Genomic DNA, 20,531 nt, shown 5'->3' with positions numbered 1-20,531 from the left:
CCATCGACGTTCCCACCCATCGCTTAACAACCGAACAGCTTAAGGATAAATGGATCGCCTACCCTCTGATCGTCCTCTCACTGATCCGTGGGCAACACATCTACTGGCGACGTTTCTCGTCAAGCCCCACATTTCGCTTTATTAAGGTGATACGAATTGACCTACCTGCACCGACAAAATTACAACGCCGACGGCACGCCAGTGGCTCCCGTAATACCCGCAGTCTGCGTTCTGAAATAGGCGAGTCCTCCAAACTGATCCGCAATGACGGCACTCTGGGGTAAGTATATAATAATATCTGGGGTTTAACGTCCCACAACCAGATATGAGTATGAGACCACGCCGTAGTGGAGGCTCCGGAAATTTCGGGCCACCTGGGGTTCTTTAAACGTGCACCTAAATCTAAGTCCACGGCCTCAAGCATTTTCGCCTCCATCGAAATGCAGCCACCGCGCCGGGATGTCGCGACATCTGGGGTATCCAAAACCTTACCACCGCATTCAACAACATATGTTTGGCGAGGGATGTTCTGTTACGTGCAGAAGTTCGTTCACTCGTGCCTCTATTGCATACGCCGAAAACCTTCGATGCACGTGTCGCCAGCAGGTCTGCAACCATTACCTTGCTCTAACCGTCCATTTGGGCGCGTCGGCATAGATTTGTATGGGCCACTTCCTCTGACCGGTGGGCCATCGTCGCTGTTGACCATCTCATGCGATACGCCGAAACCGCCGCCGTCCCAGCGGGTACAGCGCGCGCTGTTGCCTCCTTCCTGCTACAACCGATTCATACTGCGTCACGGTCACCCCAAGAACTTCTCGGCGATCGAGGCCGTGTCTTGTCGGAAGTCGCCGAAGGCATTCTCAAAGAGTGTCATGCTGTTCACCGCAAAACTACTGCTCACCATCCGCAGACGAATGGCCTAACCGAGTGCTTTAACCGCACGCTGGGCGACATGCTCTCAATATACGTCGCCGCCGATCACACAAATTGGGATACCATTCTGCCTTTCGTCACCTACGCCTACAATACCACCCCTCAGAGCACTACGGGTTTTTTACCATTCGTCTTGTTGTACGGAAGGCATCCATCGCACACCGTCGACACGATACTTCCATGCAAGGAGGATCCATCTGAGTGTGCGCCTATTTCTTCTACAACCAGACTTGCTGAAGAGCGTCGCGAGCTTGCGCAGACCTTTACGACGCATGAACAAGAACGACAGAAGAGAATTCGAGGACCACCATTTCTGATCCCACGTTCCTCCCTGGAGCGCTCGTATGGGTCTTGGTCCCTACCACTGCAACTGGCCTCTCTACAAAACCACTGCCGAAATACGAAGGTCCCTACCGTGTCGTCGAATGAACATCCCCGGTCAACTACCTGACAGAACCCATTGAGCCTTCTCCGGACATGCGCATTCGCGGGCGCGACCATAGTCAACGTGGAGCGCCTCAAGGCCGACTATGACCCACTCGTCGTGACGAGCTGTTAGGTCGCCACGGACGGCGCCTTTTTCGTACCTGGGGTAATTGTGGCGAAGCCTTGGTACTGTTTAATGGGTTGAGTTCTCCAGAGGGTTCTATGGATCGTCCTATTCTGAATGCCGCTCGTGCTCGGAAGTCGTACTTCTTCCTTGACTGTAGCCACTGCGTATTGCCGCTGAGTGCCGTCCAATAAACGCTTAACACATCTCAATACCAGCGAGGAACACTGGCCGCACGGGCATCGGGGACTCGCCATACCATGCAGTTACGTTCTTCGCCTTTCGCTTCTTGTTAGTTGTGAGGCTCGTCGTCGGAGAGTAGTGCAGCTTCCACAGGCAGCAACGGTGTTTTTCTTCGCCGCCGACTGCTTCAAGTCGGCTAATAAAGCTGCTGCAATACGCGCTGCTGAAAGGCAGCGATGTCGACGGCTGAATGTCTTGCCCTGGTGAAGCGTGACAGAGGCCAGCGGGACGTGGCCTCTGCGCGCGTTCGCGGCCTAAGCTACGATGCTCTGCCTCCCATATTGCGGAAGCGCAGTGGGATAGTGTATGCTTGAAGACAGGCGTACATTAGCCTATTACTCGGGAGCACAAACCATGCCGTTTTTCTCCTTAATTGACGACGCTTTGAAGAAGTGTCGTCAATTAAGAAGTGTTGGTTGTGTATAATATAGAAAAAGAAGTGTCCATCGAAAAAAATTCACCTTCTTTCGTTCGCTCTTTTGTTTAGCGCGTTTTTTGTACTTGTACCCAATAGTGGTCCTATTTTAAGACTCTTAGTTCCTTCATACCTTTCCCCCACATACAGCTGTGCACACCTAACTTGCAGCTTTTGACATGCGCTTTCAATTCAACCTTTTCCTTGGGTGGCGAGGGGGCTCTAGACACAAGATATGACAAGTACTGCAGATTGGGCAAGTTGGTGCATACAATATCGTTTTGGTATAGCGCAGCTCAGTTTGAGCATGAAGAAAAGAGGCTACAGCGAAGAAGGAAACACAGGCGACAGGATGAGCACTAAGCTTGAAACTTTTGTTTATTTCATGACCCTACAGCACAGTATATGGCTCACCTCACAGCACACGTGACGCTGTAAACTTACCAAAAAAAATCCACAGCATATCCACGGGGTGAATGATGATGAGTGGGGCGAAGCTCCGGGGAGAATCATCGGTAAACCGTGAATACTCCTAGCGAAAGTGAAAGCGCGCCAACAGAGAGCGGATTTATTACAACGTCCCATGGCGTACGTACGTCGCGCACTAAATCAACAATTGCCTGCCACCCATGACAAGCGCCATAGTGTGAATCTTCCATGAATTCTGCCAGTACATCATCAACGACGTCAGATCGGGCGCGTTTTATACTAAAGGTCGATGAGAGTCATGGTGTCTTGCAGCTCACTTAATTTTACATGTACGCTGTGAATTTTTATTGTTTAATCACGCTCAGGAGAAATCTCACAAAGGCACTACCTTGGAGGTCAAAATTCAGTGCCTATATATATGGGTTGGTCAGTGAACGGTTCTGCAGCGCGAGCACGGTTTTTTCAATCAAGAAACTCGCTAGCAGACGCTGCCTAGAGCACGCATCTGCAACGCAGCGAGCGCGGAGCGTCGGCGTGGCGAGGCGAAAGAGAGGGGGGGGGACTTTACCGATCGGCGCTCGCCCGTTGCCGATCCATCTCGCCCTTTGCCGATCGGGCGAGGTGGCTACATACTACTACTACAGAGGAGGGAACGACTCACACCCTAAGGAGCTTCACCCCTGAAACAACTAAACATGTCGCGCAGCACACGTGACCAGAAAACGCCGTTTTCGCACTTCATTGCACACGCTCAAGAAAGTCGATCTCTTCTTCAGATAAGGCTATAGATGGCGTACTCACACACAGCTTCATACATTTCGCAATAGAATTCGCCTCGATGATTTCGCGGGTCAACTGATTACGACTGCGGCTCAAAACGACACAATGATCAAACAAAGGAGTGCATACGCAGGTCTTACAATGCGTAGCCAGGAAACTGCCTGAGGAAGCCTTGTTTTTTACATTGCAACAATGCTCCCGCAGGCGGTCATTGCGAAAACATCTGTCCTATGTCCCGTCTGTCCGTCCCGTCTATCCTATGTAGACCACATCGCACGACAGAGGGAGTATATGCATGACAGCTAGAGAATATTCAACAAACCTAGTCACATGCCTCTTTCCACAGGCGGCTTGGGACTCCTTCTGAGGATTCTTCAGCTTGCATAGTCGACCTAGTTTCTCTGGAGCAGAGAACACTACGCGGACGTTTTCTGTCCGGGTTATCTTCTTCAATTGATGTGATACTTTATGCACATATGGTATGACACCGATTTTTCCAGCATCGGGCACACTATTGTTCTGCGGACGTCCCCGCTTACGTGAAACTTGCAACAAGCACTCAGCCACTGACACCTGCACCAACACTGGATAGCCTGCCAGGGATAATCGCTTGCTTTTTCCTGCAAAACTAGCGGCCATAGTGTGATGGCATGACTTCATCCAGGCATTCCTAAAGCATGCTCTGGCAAACCCTCGTTTAATTAGCTTTGAATGCGCTGAGTTGTACTGCAGGAGAGGCTTTTCTGAGCGTGGTTCATAGCACCGCCAAGTATGTTCTACTGAACAAAACAGACGATGGTCAAGAAACCGGATACTACCTTGCGGTATTTCATACGTAACATCAAGGGGAACCAGATACTCCTTAATGGTTGGCAGAATTTCTGCAACCTGACGGTCAACGTCATTTGAAGCACACTCAATAAAAAAGAAATCATCAACATAACAAAAAGCTTTGCGCAATTTCGTCTGGGTGAATTTATATCGGACAGAATGACATCGCGTCGGGACAAAAATCACACCATTTCCGCTATAGGGGATTATGAGGCGATGCGAAGCAGCGTTTCGGCATGTCGAGGCCGTTTCAGGAGAAATGTGGAGAGGGGGAGGAGAGAGGGAAGGGGGAGGGGGAGGGGAAGTGGAGAGAGAGAAAGTGGGAGAGGAGAAGGGGGAGAGGGGGACAGTGCGAGAGGGGGAGGGGAGTGGAAGAGGATGAAGTGGGAGAGGAGGTGTGTGGAGAGGGTTCGCGCATGCGCAGTAGGGGTGGTCACTCCGCACACCACCACCGGACTGAACTCCGCCATAAGATGCTTCACATCTAAAAAAGAACGCTGAGTATGGGTGCAATGCATAATCCTGTACATACCCCCTTCTTCTGTAGATAAACGGCATCATCCCATTTAATAAAACTTCACACGAGATAAAAGTTTAAAAGCTCCAAAAATGGCTGCTAGATATCAAGGCATCATTCTTGAACTTGATGGCACCATATTCATCATTAGACTGTTCCACTACTTCTAGCAGGTCTTTGTGAGGAATGGAGTAAAAACGATCCTTCATAACAAAGCAGAAAACTGGGCGAGTTGGTATGTATTCATCGTCACAGGAGAGCGCGCACTTACAACGGGGACAAAGGGAGAAGAACACGACAACACAAGCGCCTTCACAACACAACACAAGATCCTTCATGTCAATGGAAAAGGTTGGTAAGCTTTATTCAGCGTTAGTTATAAAAAATTGATTACTTCATCCGAGTTCCTTATCATGAAGGGGTCGTCAACTGACAAACACTTAAGCTTGGCTTGTAAAAACAGTGCTACTGGCTTCTGCCAGGAGATATACCATTTCATTGCGTCGAGAAGGCCGTTTTATTGCAACATGATAAAGGTCTGTAAATGTTTTGTCAGCTCACAGTGCGGAGGTGTTAGATGTACTCAATAAAGATTCAAGCGCTCATCATGTTCACTGCAGGGCTCTCTCCGGTTCCCGGCCGTTCGTCCTCCTTACCGGAGCAGCCAGGAGTCTGGCTTCTCAGAAGAGGTCCTTGGCGCTGGTGGTCCCTTTACTGTCGCTGGCAGACGCCAGGCTTTCAAATCATGACATATCATTCGGCTTCACAGCTTCTATGCGCCTTCGAGCAACTGCACCGCCAACTACCTGCTGGTGGATGACGGTGTGCTGTGTCCAAACCCACCAGTCATTCATTCTGTTCTCATACACAGAGAGAACATCATCAACGCTCAGGTATGTCACAAAGCTGTGCACTATTTCCTGAATAGCCTTCAACTTAATGCATTGAGAATTAAAGATCAACTTTAGAAAGTACAAGATCTGTTGAAGAACGTTTTGTCAGCAGAAACACATTTCTTTCTTATTACGACGCACGAATTGCTAATGGCCCTCAAATAGTCTCATCTGTGATGCACACCTTATCTGTGATGCACACGTAAGAGCTCGCCTCCAACATGGCTCCGGCGTCTTCCTCACTGTGGGCTCTGTCATTCCTGTCGTCTGCGCCACGTAGACATCGTAGGCTGTCGACAGCCCCATGTTGATCCCAGTGCGCGCTGGCAATGCGAAGGAAGAGCAAGTCTGGTTGAAGGCAGTATTTATACAAACCGACCGCCCACCCAGGCTTCGCCCACCGAACTCCTCCGCTCGAGTCCCGCTTGGTTGAAAAAAATCACAGCATATCCACGGAGTGAATGATGATGAGTGGGCGAAGCTGCGGAGGTTCATCGGTAAACCGTGAATCTTCCGTGAATTCTGCCCAGTACATCATCACCGACGTGAGATCGGGCGCGTTTATACTAAAGGTTCGATGAGTTATGACGACTTGCAGCTCACTTTAATTTTACATGTACGCTGTGAATTTTCATTGTTTAGAAAACCATTGCTTTAGAAAACATCTGGCGTCTTTCGTTAAGCAGCTGGCGCCTTTTCGTTTTGCTTTAGAAACATCTGGCGTTCTTTCGTTTTGCTTTTACAGAACATCTGGCGTCTTTCGTTGGTTTATTTCATCAATAAACGGCGTTTTGAACAAAATTTTTATTGTTTAATCACGCACAGGAGAAATCTCGCCAGGCACTACCTTGGAGGTAAAGAATGGCTGCTAACGGGAATGAGAGACAGAAGAAGTCGGCTTTTAGCTAACGCTGCGAATTTTTTATTGTTCAACAACGCACAGGAAAAATCTCCCACCGGCACCACCTTGGAGGTCAAAGCGTAAGACTGGTTACTCACTACGACTACTACTACGAGGGACGAACGGGTGCCGCCTTAAGGAGCTTCGCCCCTAAAAAATCACAGCATATCCACGGAGTGAATGATGATGAGTGGGCGAAGCTGCGGAGGTTCATCGGTAAACCGTGAATCTTCCGTGAATTCTGCCCAGTACATCAACACCGACGTGAGATCGGGCGCGTTTATACTAAAGGTTCGATGAGTTATGACGACTTGCAGCTCACTTTAATTTCACATGTACGCTGTGAATTTTCATTGTTTAGAAAACCATTGCTTTAGAAAACATCTGGCGTCTTTCGTTAGGCAGCTGGCGTCTTTTCGTTTTGCTTTAGAAACATCTGGCGTTCTTTCGTCTTGCTTTTAGAAAATATCTGGCGTCTTTCGTTGGCTTATTTCATCAATCAACGGCGTTTTGAACAAAATTTTTATTGTTTAATCACGCACAGGAGAAATCTCACCAGGCACTACCTTGGAGGTAAACAATGGCTGCTAATGGGAATGAGAGACAGAAGAAGTCGGCTTTTAGCTAACACTCACACTTCTACTAACGTTTCCTACTGGAACATGCCAATGACTGCTAATGGGGAATGAGAGACAGAAGAATTCGGCTTTTAGTTAACGCGCACGCTGCAAATTTTTTATTGTTCAACAACGCACATGAAAAATCTCCCACCGGCACCACCTTGGAGGTCAAGATCTGGTACTAGCGTTACGACTGGTTACGCACTTATACTACTACGAGGGACGAACCGGTGCCGCCTTAAGGAGCTTCGCCCCTAAAACAATCGCATAAACAGCGTACACTCCCCCTAAAGGAGAAAAAGAACTCGCGCGACACTCTCTTTCTTCAATGTTGCCAGTGTTGACCGTCAACACGACGGACACAGCCGTCGAAGCACGCGGTACGGGCCCATGTATCGAGAAAGTAGCTTCTCAGAGAGGCCGGCACGTCGCGCTGGGGACCAGAGAAGAACGAGGGAACCCGTTGGAAAACGTTCGTCACGATGCCGCTCGTCGTAACGGTGCTTCTGTGTATCTTGAGACGCCGTCAATCTGTTGCGGGCAAGCTGACGGGCGTGGTCAGCGCGGGCAATAGCGTCGCGTGCGTATTCTGTGGTCGACTCTGCAGCAGCCGGAAGGAAGGTATCCAATGGCAACGTTGGTTCGCGTCCAGACAAAAGGTAAAACGGTGAGTATCCAGTGGTGTCGTGCCGGGAAGAATTGTACGCGAACGTCACGTAGGGCAGTGCAAGGTCCCAGTCACGATGGTCGGTCGACACGTATTTCGAAAGCATGCCTGTCAGGGTCCGTTTTAAGCGCTCTGTCAGCCCGTTTTTCTGGGGATGGTAAGAGGTCGTGAGCTTATGCTGGGTGGTACAGGAACGCTGAATATCGTCAATCACTTGAGAAAGGAAAGTACGGCCTCGGTCTATCAACCGTTGTCGTGGGGCACCGTGCACTAAAATAAGATCCCGAAGTAAAACATCAGCGACGTCTGTAGCGCAGCTGGTTGGCAGGGCTCGCGTGATTGCGTAGCGGGTCGCGTAATCGGTAGCAACGGCAACCCAATTGTTTGCTGAAGTGGATGTTGGAAAGGGACCGAGAAGGTCCAAACCGACTCGGAAGAAGGGCTCCGGTGGGATGTCGATAGGCTGAAGATACCCAGCAGGAAGTCCCGACGGCTTCTTGCGGCGCTGCCAAACTTCGCAGGCGTTGACATAACGCCGCACAGAGCGTGCAGCCAGGTCAGTAGAAGCGCCGGCGCACACGGTCATACGTGCGAGAAACGGCAAGGTGACCAGCGGTTGGGGCGTCATGAAGCTCGTGGAGGACTGTGGAATGCTGGTGCTTTGGTACGACCGGCAGTAGATCGGGTCCGGCGGGTGACACATTACGCCGGTATAAGGTGTCATCTTTGAAGGCAAACATGCGTACAGAGGCGTCGTGCGGGGAGGATCGCAGCCGTTGCATTATTTGACTGATAAGCCGATCCCGACGCTGCTCGTCGCCGAGGCGAAGCAGCGGGGAGAGGGAAAATACGCAGTCGATCAAGGCATTGCTCGTAGAGTGCCGGTCAGCCACAGGGTAGCGTGATAGGCAATCCGCATCTTGGTGCAGTTTTCCACTCTTGCACACGACCGTGTAGGTATACACTTGCAAACGGAGTGCCCAGCGAGCGAGACGACCTGTGGGATCTTTCAAAGAGGCGAGCCAACAAAGGGCATGATGGTCGGTGATCACTGTAAACTGTCGGCCGTATAAATAAGGGCGAAATTTCGCGACTGCCCACACCAGAGCCACCTGAAGCCACCGGAAGCAAAATACAGTACATTTGCCCGAGAACTCCTCGCGGTATACTTCGCCATCAAACATTTTCGCCATTTATTGGAGGGCCGGGACTTTTACGTCGTTACAGACCACAAGCCCCTGATGTTTGCCTTCCATCGCAATCACAGCAATTACACTGCACGGGAGATCCGTCAACTATGCTTTATTTCCGAGTTCACTGTGGATCTCAGACACGCCCATGGGCCGGAAAATGCTGCTGCTGATGCACTACCCCGCATCGATGCCTTGTCGACTCAGCCACCACTAGACATGGAAGAGCTAGCAGCTGCCAAAAGCAACGATCCTGAGCTGCATCGTCTTCGTTCTTCATCCACGTCTCTATCGTTCACGGAGTGCCCGCTTCCATTTTCTGCCTCATTAATAACGTACGAAACGTCTACTGGTGTCCCTCGGCCCTTCGTGCCTTTAGCTTTTCGTCGTGCAATTTTTGATCAATTGCACAACATGAGCCATCCTGGTATTCGTGCAACCCAGAAGCTAGTCACATCTCGTTTCCTTTGGCCAAGCATCAATGCTGATGTCCGACGCTGGGCGCGAACCTGCCTTGTGTGCCAGCGGGTTAAAGTTCACCGTCACACTGTCACGGCAACATCCCCCTTTCGGCCTCCAGACGCAAGCTTTTCTCACGTCCATCTCGACATCGTCGGCCCTCTTCCGTCATCGCAAGGAGCCTGTTACCTGCTGACATGTGTGGATTGCTTCACCAGATGGCCGGAAGCGTTTCCCATTTCCGACATTAAAGCACCAACGCTTGCTAAGGCTTTCACAAACGGCTGGGTGTCGCGCGCGCTTTGGATGCCCTTCTGTCGTCACCACTGATCGCGGTCGTCAATTTCAATCGGCCCTTTTCACCGCACTTGCCAATATTCTGGGCATTCGACACATCCACACAACTGCCTACCATCATTCCGCCAATGGCATGGTCGAACGGCTTCATCGACAACTGAAAGCTGCCCTCACTGCTCGCCAGCCAAGGGAACGTTGGCTCGACCACCTCCCCTTCGTACTTCTGGGCATCCGATCAGCATTGAAAGCGGATCTCGGCTGCTCATCAGCCGAACTAGTCTATGGCGTTTCCCTGCGTCTTACAAAAGAATTCTTCGAGCCATCATCACCACCTTCCACTCACGATGCCTCCACGTACATTCTAGAGCTGCGCACCACGTTTCGGGACCTTGCTCCTGTGATTCCTGCCGACCGACACCCCCAGTCTGCCTTCGTCAGTCAGGATCTGCATGACTGCAGTCACGTCTTCGTTCGGCGTGACCAAATAGGGCCACCACTCACACCAGTCTATGATGGCCCATTCCGCGTACTCCATCGTACACCTAACACGTTCACGCTGGACATCAATGGCCGTGAAGACGTCGTGGCTGCCGATCGACTGAAACCTGCGTATATCGCCGCTCTCGCGTCCGCTGGGCTTCAATCTTCAGTCTGGATGCCCACATCCAAGCATGTTCACTGGGCGACTCCTACGGATCTAGTTCTACCGGGGGGAGCACTATAGCGCCTCAGAATGCGGCGCTCGTCAAGGAAGAAGAAGTTGGCATTCGGCCGCGCGGCGGGTGCAGCGCGATAATAAAAAATTGGCCGCGTATCTGCGTGCTTCGCTGCAAATGTCGTCTAAAGACGATAGAAGAGGCGCTGCGTGAGATATGGACGCCATCTGGCAATACGTCGGGAAACACGAGTGCTGTGTCGCGGGCTGGTAGTCCCGGCGCAGCGGCAGGCGAAGACCGGCGGTGACCAACGCGACCGGTGGGGACACCGGCCAGCCCGAACACGCTGTTTGGCGCGATGCGCCGAAGGAGATGAAACGTCCGCACTCAGCGAGTACACTCCATAAACTCTCTTACTTCCACGTCGCCTGGGTAAAACAGGAATGCCAGAGCGGCGCCCCCTGTCATTCGTACAATGCAATACTGAACCGAAACCGAAACACAACATGAGCTTGTGCAGAGGGCACGGAGGAAGACAAGTTTAAGCGCAGTCGCATTTTCAGCGCACCTTAAGAAACTAGGGTTGTAACATTGTAGGGCGAGTAGGGCCAGAAGGACCGTCACGACGAAAACCTGCCTCCTCAGTCGTATTCGCCTTGGTGTGGCTTCGCGTTCCCTCCTCCGCTCCTGGCCTTTCCACAAAGCTACTGCCTAAGTACGAAGGCCCCTACCGCGTCCTACGTCAAGCATCCCCAGTTAACTATATAATTGAGCCTGTTCAATCATCTACGGACCGCCGTCGTCGCGGCCGCGAGACTGTTCACGTCGATCGACTGAAGCCGCATTATGACCCACCAGTTGTACCTGTTCCTTAGGTCGCCAGGATGGCTCCTTTTCCGCGGGGTAGTGATTTGTAACATGGTAGGGCGCAGACAAGAACGCCTGCGAAAGAAGAAGACGAAGACGGTTGTTGTTGGCGCTCGCGCTTGCTCGGCTTGGACCGCTGATCACTTCAGCTGTGGCAATCTTTTAATAAACGCGTTACTGTCTCACAAGGGGAGAAATTCGGCCTTGTTGGTAAGACATTAGGAAAAATTTTTCAGCGCAAAATAACACAGGGACGAGAAGGGAGGACACAACACGTGCGCTAACTTTCAACAAAATGGTTTATTTCAACCGAAGCACGAATATATACAGCGGTGATGCTCAAACGCTACAGCCAGATGTCATGCGCAGAGAAGTACTGATGTCATGCGCAGAGAAGTATTCTGATTTTAACAGGAGACGTGCAGACAAGTGAACTTTCTTATCGTAGCCTTTCACAGAAGATATGCGCACGAACTACAAAATTAATGCATGTTCAAAAATACAATTCTTTTTCTGACAGGGACAGGGACGGCGTGCTTACACAATCGCTACCAAACTTTGCGATTTCGGCGGCTTCTACTATTAGTCTCGTTAGTTCATCACGGTTAGTCAATAACACCTTGGTGCCCCTGTTTTTGAGAGCACCAAGGTGTTATTGACTAACCGTGATGAACTAACGAGACTAATAGTAGAAGCCGCCGAAATCGCAAAGTTTGGTAGCGATTGTGTAAGCACGCCGTCCCTGTCCCTGTCAGAAAAAGAATTGTATTTTTTGAACATGCATTAATTTTGTAGTTCGTGCGCATATCTTCTGTGAAAGGCTACGATAAGAAAGTTCACTTGTCTGCACGTCTCCTGTTAAAATCAGAATACTTCTCTGCGCATGACATCAGTACTTCTCTGCGCATGACATCTGGCTGTAGCGTTTGAGCATCACCGCTGTATATATTCGTGCTTCGGTTGAAATAAACCATTTTGTTGAAAGTTAGCGCACGTGTTGTGTCCTCCCTTCTCGTCCCTGTGTTATTTTGCGCTGAAAAATTTTTCCTTACTGTCTCAACGTTAAACGCATACCATCAAGGTCTTTAAAATTGCGTATCTATGTATTTTCTGTTAAAGGAACACACCGCCTAATATTTACCTAGTGATGTTGCGCCTCAGATATGCGTAATGTTTGCTTTTTGATCAACAATGTACACAAGTATGAACCTAGTCAGCCGTTCACGATGGCTGGCCCTTGGGCAAGTGGTTCAACTTTGGCCGAGTGGCTGAATCGGGGGACGTGCCGACAAACAGAAAGACAGACAGACAGAAAGACAGACCAAAATTTCTACGTTTAAGTTCCCCAAGAAAGATAATCGTCTTTAAAAATCAGTTCGAAAACTGAACTCTGTCAGGGCTGGATCTTACTCGTGTTAGCTCCGACTGTCTTACTTAGCCGCTCGGTGAGGCCATTGGTCTGAGGGTGGCAGGCAGTGGTCCGGCGGTGGCTTGTCTGGCTGTACCTCAAGATCGCCTGAGTTAGCTTTGCAGTAAACGCCGTACCTCTGATGCAGTAAATGCAGTAAACGCCGTACCGGTGATAAGGACCTCTGGGGCGCCATGAGGCAGAACAATGTATTTAACGAAGAACTTCGCTACCTCGGCGGCACTGCCTCTAGGTAGGGCCTTTGTTTCGGCGTAGCGGGTCAGGTAGTCGGTAGCTACGACGATCCACTTATTACCACTAGTCAACGTTGAAACGGCACCAGAAGGTCCATCCCGATCTGCTGGAACGGTCGCCTCGGTGGCTCGATCGGCTGAAGAAAGCCCGTTGGTCTTGTTGGCGGTGTCTTGCGTCGCTGACAGTCTCGGCATGTCCTTACGTAGCGAGTGACGTCGGCGGCAAGGCGCGGCCAGTAGTACTTTTCTTGTATTCTTGCCAGTGTTCGGGAAACACCGAGGTGTCCTGCTATCGGGTCGTCGTGCAGGGCCTGGAGGACTTCTGGTCGCAATTCTGAAGGCACCATGAAGAGGTGCTTGGCTCGATGTGGTGAGAAGTTCTTCTTTTGGAGAACGCCGTTGCGTAAGAAAAACGACGCCAGTGCTCGCTTAACACTTTCGGAACGACGGCGTTCTTGCCCTCCAGGTATTCCATAAGGCCTCTGAGTTCCAGATCGGATCGCTGTTGTTCAGCGAAGTCGTCGGCATTTATGGTTCCCAAAAAGTTGTCATCGTCCTGGTCGTCTTGCGGCGGCGGGTCCACGGGGGCACGAGACAGGCAGTCAGCGTCAGAGTGTTTTCTTCCGGACTTGGATACGACGGTAATGTCAAATTCTTGAAGTCTCAAGCTCCATCGTGCGAGACGACCTGAAGGGTCCTTCAAGTTAGCTAGCGAACACAGGGCGTGGTGGTCGCTCACAACTTTGAAGGGCCTGCCGTAAAGGTAGGGGCGAAACGTTGATGTAGCCAAGATTATGGCAAGGCACTTCCTTTCTGTCGTAGAATAGTTGGCTTCCGCCTTTGATAGCGACCGGCTAGCATAGGTGATTACCCTTTCCAATCCGTCAGTCCTCTGCACAAGAACGGCGCCGAGTCCTGCATTGCTTGCGTCGGTGTGCACTTCTGTTTGGGCGTATTCGTCGAAATGCGCGAGTAATGGAGACGTCTGCAGGCGTCGTTTTAGTTCTTTAAACGCTTCCTCCTGCGGCGTTTCCCACTTGAACTCGACGTCGGTCCTGCTAAGGCTAGTAAGTGGCTCGACAATGCGGGCAAAGTTTTTACAAACCGCCTGTAATAGGCGCACAAGCCGAGAAATCGACGCACGCCCTTCTTGTCGGCAGGTGGCGGGAATGTAGCGATGGCGACTGTCTTCTGCGGGTCAGGGCGTACTCCAGACTTGCTTATCACGTGTCCCAAGAACAAGAGCTCCTCGTACGCAAAGCGACACCTTTCTGGCTTCAGGGTGAGTGCGGAGCTCTTTATTGCTTGAAGTACAGCTTCAAGCCGCCGTAGGTGTTCGTCGAAGTTTGAGGCAAAGACAACGACGTCGTCCAAGTACACGAGGCAAGTCTGCCACTTCAAGCCAGCCAGTACTGTATCCATGACGCGTTGGAAAGTCGCGGGTGTCGAACAAAGACCAAGAGGCATGACCTTGAACTCGAGCAGGCCGTCTGGTGTTATGAAGGCAGTCTTTTCTTGGTCTCTCTCGTCGACTTCGATTTGCCAGTAGCCGTCTTGAGGTCCATCGACGAAAAGCACTTCGCGTTGTGGAGTCGATCTAGGGCGTCGTCTATACGTGGGAGAGTGTACACGTCCTTTTTCGTGATTTTGTTCAGGCGACGATAATCGACGCAGAAACGTAGGGTCCCATCCTTCTTCTTCACTAACACCACGGGTGACGCCCACGGACTCTTTGAAGGCTGGATGATGTCGCCGCGTAGCATTTTGTCGACCTGTATCTTGACGGCCTCGCGTTCTCGCGTCGAAACTCGGTACGGGCTCTGACGGATTGGTCGGGCACTTTCTTCTGTTATGGTGCGATGTTTCGCGACTGGGGTCTGTCGAATTCTTGAGGACGACGAGAAGCAGTCCTTGAATTGTAGGAGCAGGGCTTTTAGTCGGTCTTGCTTGTGCTTCGGGAGGCTCGTGTTGACGTGGAAATTGGGTCGGGTTCGTAGATCCGTCAAAGCTGGTTCGGTAGCATCCACGAGGGCGAAAGCATTGCTGGCGTCCACGAATGCGTGGATGTAGGCGACCGTCGTACCAATGTTGAAGTGCCCATATTCGTGGCTGAAGTTTGTCAGCACTACCTTTGTTTTGCCATCACGTAGCTCAGCTATGCCTCTTGCGACGCATATCTGACGGTTCAGAAGTAAGTGCTGATCGCGCTCGATGACACCTGCAAGGTCTGCGGGTTCTTCGGTGCCGACGGAAATGATGATGCTGGAGAGAGGCGGAATGTGGGCGTGCCCTTCTATCACATTCAATACGGGGTTTTCTGGCGTCGTGTGTGGCGGCAGCGCTTTTTCTGAGGTTAGTGTTATTGACTCAGACCTCAGAGTGATAACGGCGCCGTGGTGGCTTAGGAAGTCCATCCCAAGTATCACATCCCTGGAGCAATGCTGCAAGATTCCAAAACTCGCAGGATAAGTCCGGTTATTGATGGTGACTCTTGCGGTGCAGACTCCAGCTGGAGTTATTAGATGGCCCCCAGCGGTCCGGATTTCGGGGCCTTGCCAAGTGGTCCTAACTTTCTTCAACCTTGTGGCAAATGGTCCACTGACGACGGAATAGTCGGCTCCAGTGTCGACGAGAGCGGTGACGTTGTGGCCGTCGAATAGTACGTCGAGGTCGCTAATCCGTCGTCTTGCGTTGCGGTTAAATCGCGGCGCCGGGTTACGGCTAGGTCGGCTTGTCCCGCTGCTTCTACGTCGCGTCGACAGGTCTCTTCAGGGACCGATGTTTCGTCGTCAAGGATTTGTCTGCTTCGCGTCGTGTTCTGAAGGTTCGGTCGCGGCGTCGTCGTCGGCGGCGGAGGATCTTCGGTAGTTCGTCGTACAGCAACCGCACCTCCACCAGTTACTGCCCTTAGTTTTCCGGATACGGGCTAGGCGACCGGCCCCGGTTTGGGCCATTGTACTGCCGGCGGTGCGGTGACATGTAGCGGCCGGGCGATGGCGAGCGGGAAGGTCGTCGTACTTGCCAGTATGTTCCGGTGAGGTATTTGTCGATGTCGCGAGGCCGTTCGCCTGGCTGCGGGCGCGGTGCGTTGACGGCGAATCCGCGTAGCCCCATCTGTCTGTACTGGCAGTGGCGGTACGTGTGGCCGGCCTCCCCGCAGTGTAGCAGAGCGGGCGGTTGTCAGGGGCACGCCAAACGTCGGTCTTCCTTGGCGCATAGCGCTGGGCGTCAGGAGTACGGTAGGGCGTCGGTGGTGATGGTGGCCGAACTGCTGCGGCAGCGCGGTGTCTTGACGTGGGCGAGGAGGGGGGACGTTGCGTCGGGCTGCAGCAGCGTAGTTCATGGCTTGCGGCTGAGGCAGTGGCGGTTCAAGTTTGCCCAGCGACTGCTGGATTTATGATAGAACGACCTCAGTGATCGAGTCTACTTTAGGCTGTGGCGAGGGTAATAGCTTGCGCAGTTCCTCCCGAACGATCGCTCGGATCGTTTCGCGCAGGTTGTCGGAGGCGAGGGCATGAACAGCTGGGCTGTCTTCAATCGAACGGCGATTGTACTGGCGGGTTCGTATTTCCATCGTCTTCTCAATCGTCGTCGCTTCTGAGACGAATTCTTGGACTGTCGATGGTGGGTTCCGCATCAGACAAGCGAAGAGCTCTTGCTTTACCCCTCGCATGAGGAAGCGGACTTTCTTGTCCTCGGGCATGGCAGGGTCAGCGTGGCGAAACAGCCGGGTCATTTCCTCTGCAAAGATGGCCACGCTTTCATTTGGAAGTTGGAACCGTTTATCCAGCAAGGCTGCGGCCCTTTCCTTTCGGACGACGCTTGTGAACGTCTCCAGGAAGGCGCTACGAAGGCGTCCCAGGTTCGAAGAGTGGACTCCCGATTCTCGAACCATGTCCTTGCTGCGCCTTCCAGGTAAAAGTAGACTTGGCGCAGCTTCGGAGTCCCAGTTGTTGAATGTTGAGACCCTTTCGAACATCTCGACCAGGTCTCGGGGTCTTTATTTGGTGATCCATGGAAGGTCGACGGCGCTCTGGGTGGCTGCATTACGATTGCTGCTGGGGACACCGCGGCCGTCATCGTGCCTGTTGTCTTCGTCGCCGTCACCTTTGGCTTGTCCGGGAGGAGTCCGTACTGGGGGGGGGGGGGGGGGGGGGGCACGAATGGGGCTGTGTTCACGGCTTGACGGCATCGTCCGGAACATGAACGAACAGCACCTCCACCAGATGTCACGTGGTCATGACGTCGACGAAGGCAGCAGTCAGCACGTCACAGATGAAACTCTTTATTTGGCCGAACTTGTCGCCGGGAAACTGAAAGGCAAACTATAGCAATAGGCTGATAGCGGCGAGCAGAGCGTCGACCGTCGATCAACTGACAAGCGGTGAAGCGCGTTGGCATTTATACATGTGCCGTCGAATATTCCAGCGTTATCGCTGGTTGTCGCGCAAGTTCTAGAATAAGCTCGAGTGTTCGCGTCTTGCGCGCAATCTTAACAAAACGATCTACAATAATCGGGAAGCTTCTCGCACAAAGAGGCGTAGTTTGCACTGAGCGTTGCTGACAGTCTTTGTGGGCGAAAACCGAATGCAGCAAAAGTGATAAGAAACGCACGTGGCAATATATATGCGCGACATGCACAAAATGTGTATTCATTGCTGCTACGTGCTCCGCAAGAATTAACGACGTTATTGGCACTGCAGAAAAAATCCGTGCTGGAAAGCAATATGATCAGTGTTGGCTGCTTTTGGTTATTAGCATTTTTCTCCGCATTCGACAGGGAAACATTAAAAGTGACCGTAATTTAACATATATCACGTACATTATGAAAATAGTGCGCATATCTCGACGTCTTTCTCTACAAGGTATATAGAATTTGTGACACATGTTTGGGACCTTTTAGGGTAGCATCTACCGGTACCATCGAATCAAACATTCGATATTCAACGATACCGAAGCATTCCGCCGCGCACAATACTGAAAGCGGCGCGCGGCACTGGAAGAAACAGTGCAGGCTCCAGTATGTGCCAGCGCACGCCAGTGAAGATTCCAGCGTCTCCAGCGCCTCCCAGTGAGCGCCAGCGTCACAGCGGCAAAGCCAGTGCCCCTAGCAGTGCAACCCAGCTCTTTCCCAGTGCGTTCACCGGAGTCCCAGTGAACCCGAGCGTATACCAGTGTTCCCAGTGCGATCCAGTGCCAAAAAACGTACTGGTATCACGCTGGGGGTACTGGAACGGCGCGGGTTTTTGCAATAGGGTTACAATTCAAAATTTGTTTTTGATGTTTCAGTACCTCGCCCAGTTGTTTTGTTCATTATCTTTCGTAGTAAAATTTCATTCGTTTAACATGTACGACTTCTGGCAGATTCCTGCGCAAGGCACACTTGACCTTCCGAATTCACCTCCTAAATTAAGTCACTTAAGATTATAAGGGCCGAAGTAGCGTCGCAACAACTTTTCAGACAGAGTGCGTGCGAGTAGATGCGTCCAAATCCAGACTTTGTCTCCGGGGCTGTACGTAGTACATATTGTCGCCATGCATTGCACCGACGGGCGTCGCTGTCATGATGAGGCATTATGTGGTGCCTTGCCAACCATCGTTCCTCTTCTAATTTTGCTATGTATTCGCTAATATCAGGGTCATTCTCACTGATGATATTGACGGTTAGCTTCGCACCTAATGTAGTTATTACCGTCCCACGGTCAACCAGTTCAAATGGTGTGAAGTTGGTCGTCTCTATAACCGCACTATTGTACGCAATATAGCATACGGTGCATTACTGACCCATGGATTAATTCTCATTTTGTCAATGAGCGGGAGTGTTTGCTAACATATAGTGCCTGAAAGATGTAAATTGTTTTCGGCTATTATTATGCTCATTATTTTTGCATTAGTGCTTTTGTGCTCAATTTCTCTCGCTTATCTTCCATCCAGGTACCACTTGAGTTTCGATCCGTAGACGCGTCAACCACAAATTTCTCGCTGTGGTGGACACAAGTGAAACTACTCTCAACGCCGTCAAGCCCTGAAACTCTCGTCTCCCTGAGCAAGGAGTGCGAGTTTCTCTGTGCCGACAGCATGGTGTGCATAAAGAAGGAACTAGTCTGCAACAGTGTTCCCAACTGTCCGGAAGGGCTTCCCAGCAACAGTCGTTCTCAGAACTCCGCTGAGAAACTGCTTAAGAATGCAGCGGATGAAGATGCCCTCATCTGTGCCGTGGACCATGCCAACGTTAACGTGTACTGGTGGATTTTCGGTGTAGGCCTCAGTGTTTGTGTCATTGTTCTTGTGTGTTTCCTGTTCTCAATATTTCGGCGTTGCCGTGCAGGGAGGCACCGCTTCTGAATGGCACCTGTCACTACGCGTTGCACCGCAACGATGGTTCATGCACTACGACGCGATGATTTTACCTATTCCAGTACGGTTGTGCTCAACGTTTCAAAACGACACTTTTAGCTCACGGCAAACACCTTGGATTATTTTTTCAAGACACTGCACGCAGAGAGCCGCAGAAGTATGACGCATAGCGACGGCACATATCCAATTGCGCCATTTACTTCTGAGGTTGATTCTTCATCAATATCTCTCCAACTTTCTCTAACCACTGTAATTTTCATCAACGCTGCTTGCGCAGCTCTACACTGCCATTTTTCATTGTTCCAGAGGGATACTAAAAGCGTCTCTATGATGTGAAAATAGCTTGGTACAAAGGAATCGACTTACGTATACGTGCCGGTCAGTCTATACAAAGCTTCATGCAGCGGAGAAGCAAGGACTCATATAAGGATAATTTAATGAGTGATTATTACCTTCAACTAGCAGCGTTGCTTTTTATAGCATGCTTCATGACTGGCTGAGCAACACACACAGCCCCGCCACGGTGGTCTAGTGGTTATGGCGCTCGACTGCTGACCCGAAGGTCGCGGGATCGAATCCCGACCGCGGTGGCTGCATTTTCGATGGAGGCGAAAATGTTTGAGGCCCGTGTACTTAGCTTTAGGTGCACGTTAAAGAACCCCAGGTGGTCGAAATTTCCGGAGCCCTCCACTACGGCGTCTCTCATAATCATATCGTGGTTTTGGGACGTTAAACCCCAGATATTATTATTATAGCAACACACACACAGGAACAAAGAAAGAAGGGACACCACGGGTACCCGTAGTGTCCATTTGTTTCTTTGTCCGTTTGTTCTTTGCGCAGCTAGTCATGAATCAGTACCAACTCGCCCAATGTGAGCACTCTTCTTTACAGGATGGTCAGAGATGAGTGAAATATGATTCGTGCCCTTGTACTGCGCGAAAAATGAGTGTTTTGAAACGTAAACGAAGCAACAAAGCATTGGAGGTTTGATTATTGTTCTTATTCTCCACACAGGGGGTTTGTTTCAGGGCCGGTGTAATTCAGTGTAATTAAGCAAAATCACACTCATTGATGATGTGAATTCCCTCTCCCTCTAAAATCGGCTGTACCGTTGATCCGGAATGCGTAGCGAATCCAATTTCAGATACAGTGCAGTTATTCCTGCAGCCTTAGGTTTAACAATATGCGTCCGCACAGAAACGATAGGATGGCTGCTGATGGGTTAGATACGTTTGGCACGAGGCACAAAGTGGCGCCT

General features: G+C 51.1%; 1 protein-coding gene across 1 annotated transcript in view; it reads left to right on the top strand.

Annotated features, from left to right (window-relative positions):
• The window catches only part of LOC125759285 (uncharacterized), an 88,658-nt gene extending 68,479 nt beyond the window's left edge, over positions 1-20,179 (top strand). Inside the window, exons 3-4 of the mRNA XM_049417697.1 lie at positions 18,848-19,171; positions 20,165-20,179. Coding sequence (XP_049273654.1) covers positions 18,848-19,171; positions 20,165-20,179 — 339 coding nt within the window. The remainder of the gene's footprint in view (positions 1-18,847; positions 19,172-20,164) is intronic.
• The last annotated feature ends 352 nt before the right edge of the window (positions 20,180-20,531 follow it).

The sequence above is a fragment of the Rhipicephalus sanguineus genome, chromosome 7, assembly GCF_013339695.2.
Source record: "Rhipicephalus sanguineus isolate Rsan-2018 chromosome 7, BIME_Rsan_1.4, whole genome shotgun sequence".
Classification (NCBI taxonomy): domain Eukaryota; kingdom Metazoa; phylum Arthropoda; class Arachnida; order Ixodida; family Ixodidae; genus Rhipicephalus; species Rhipicephalus sanguineus.
This window is presented reverse-complemented; position numbering and strand designations above follow the sequence as displayed.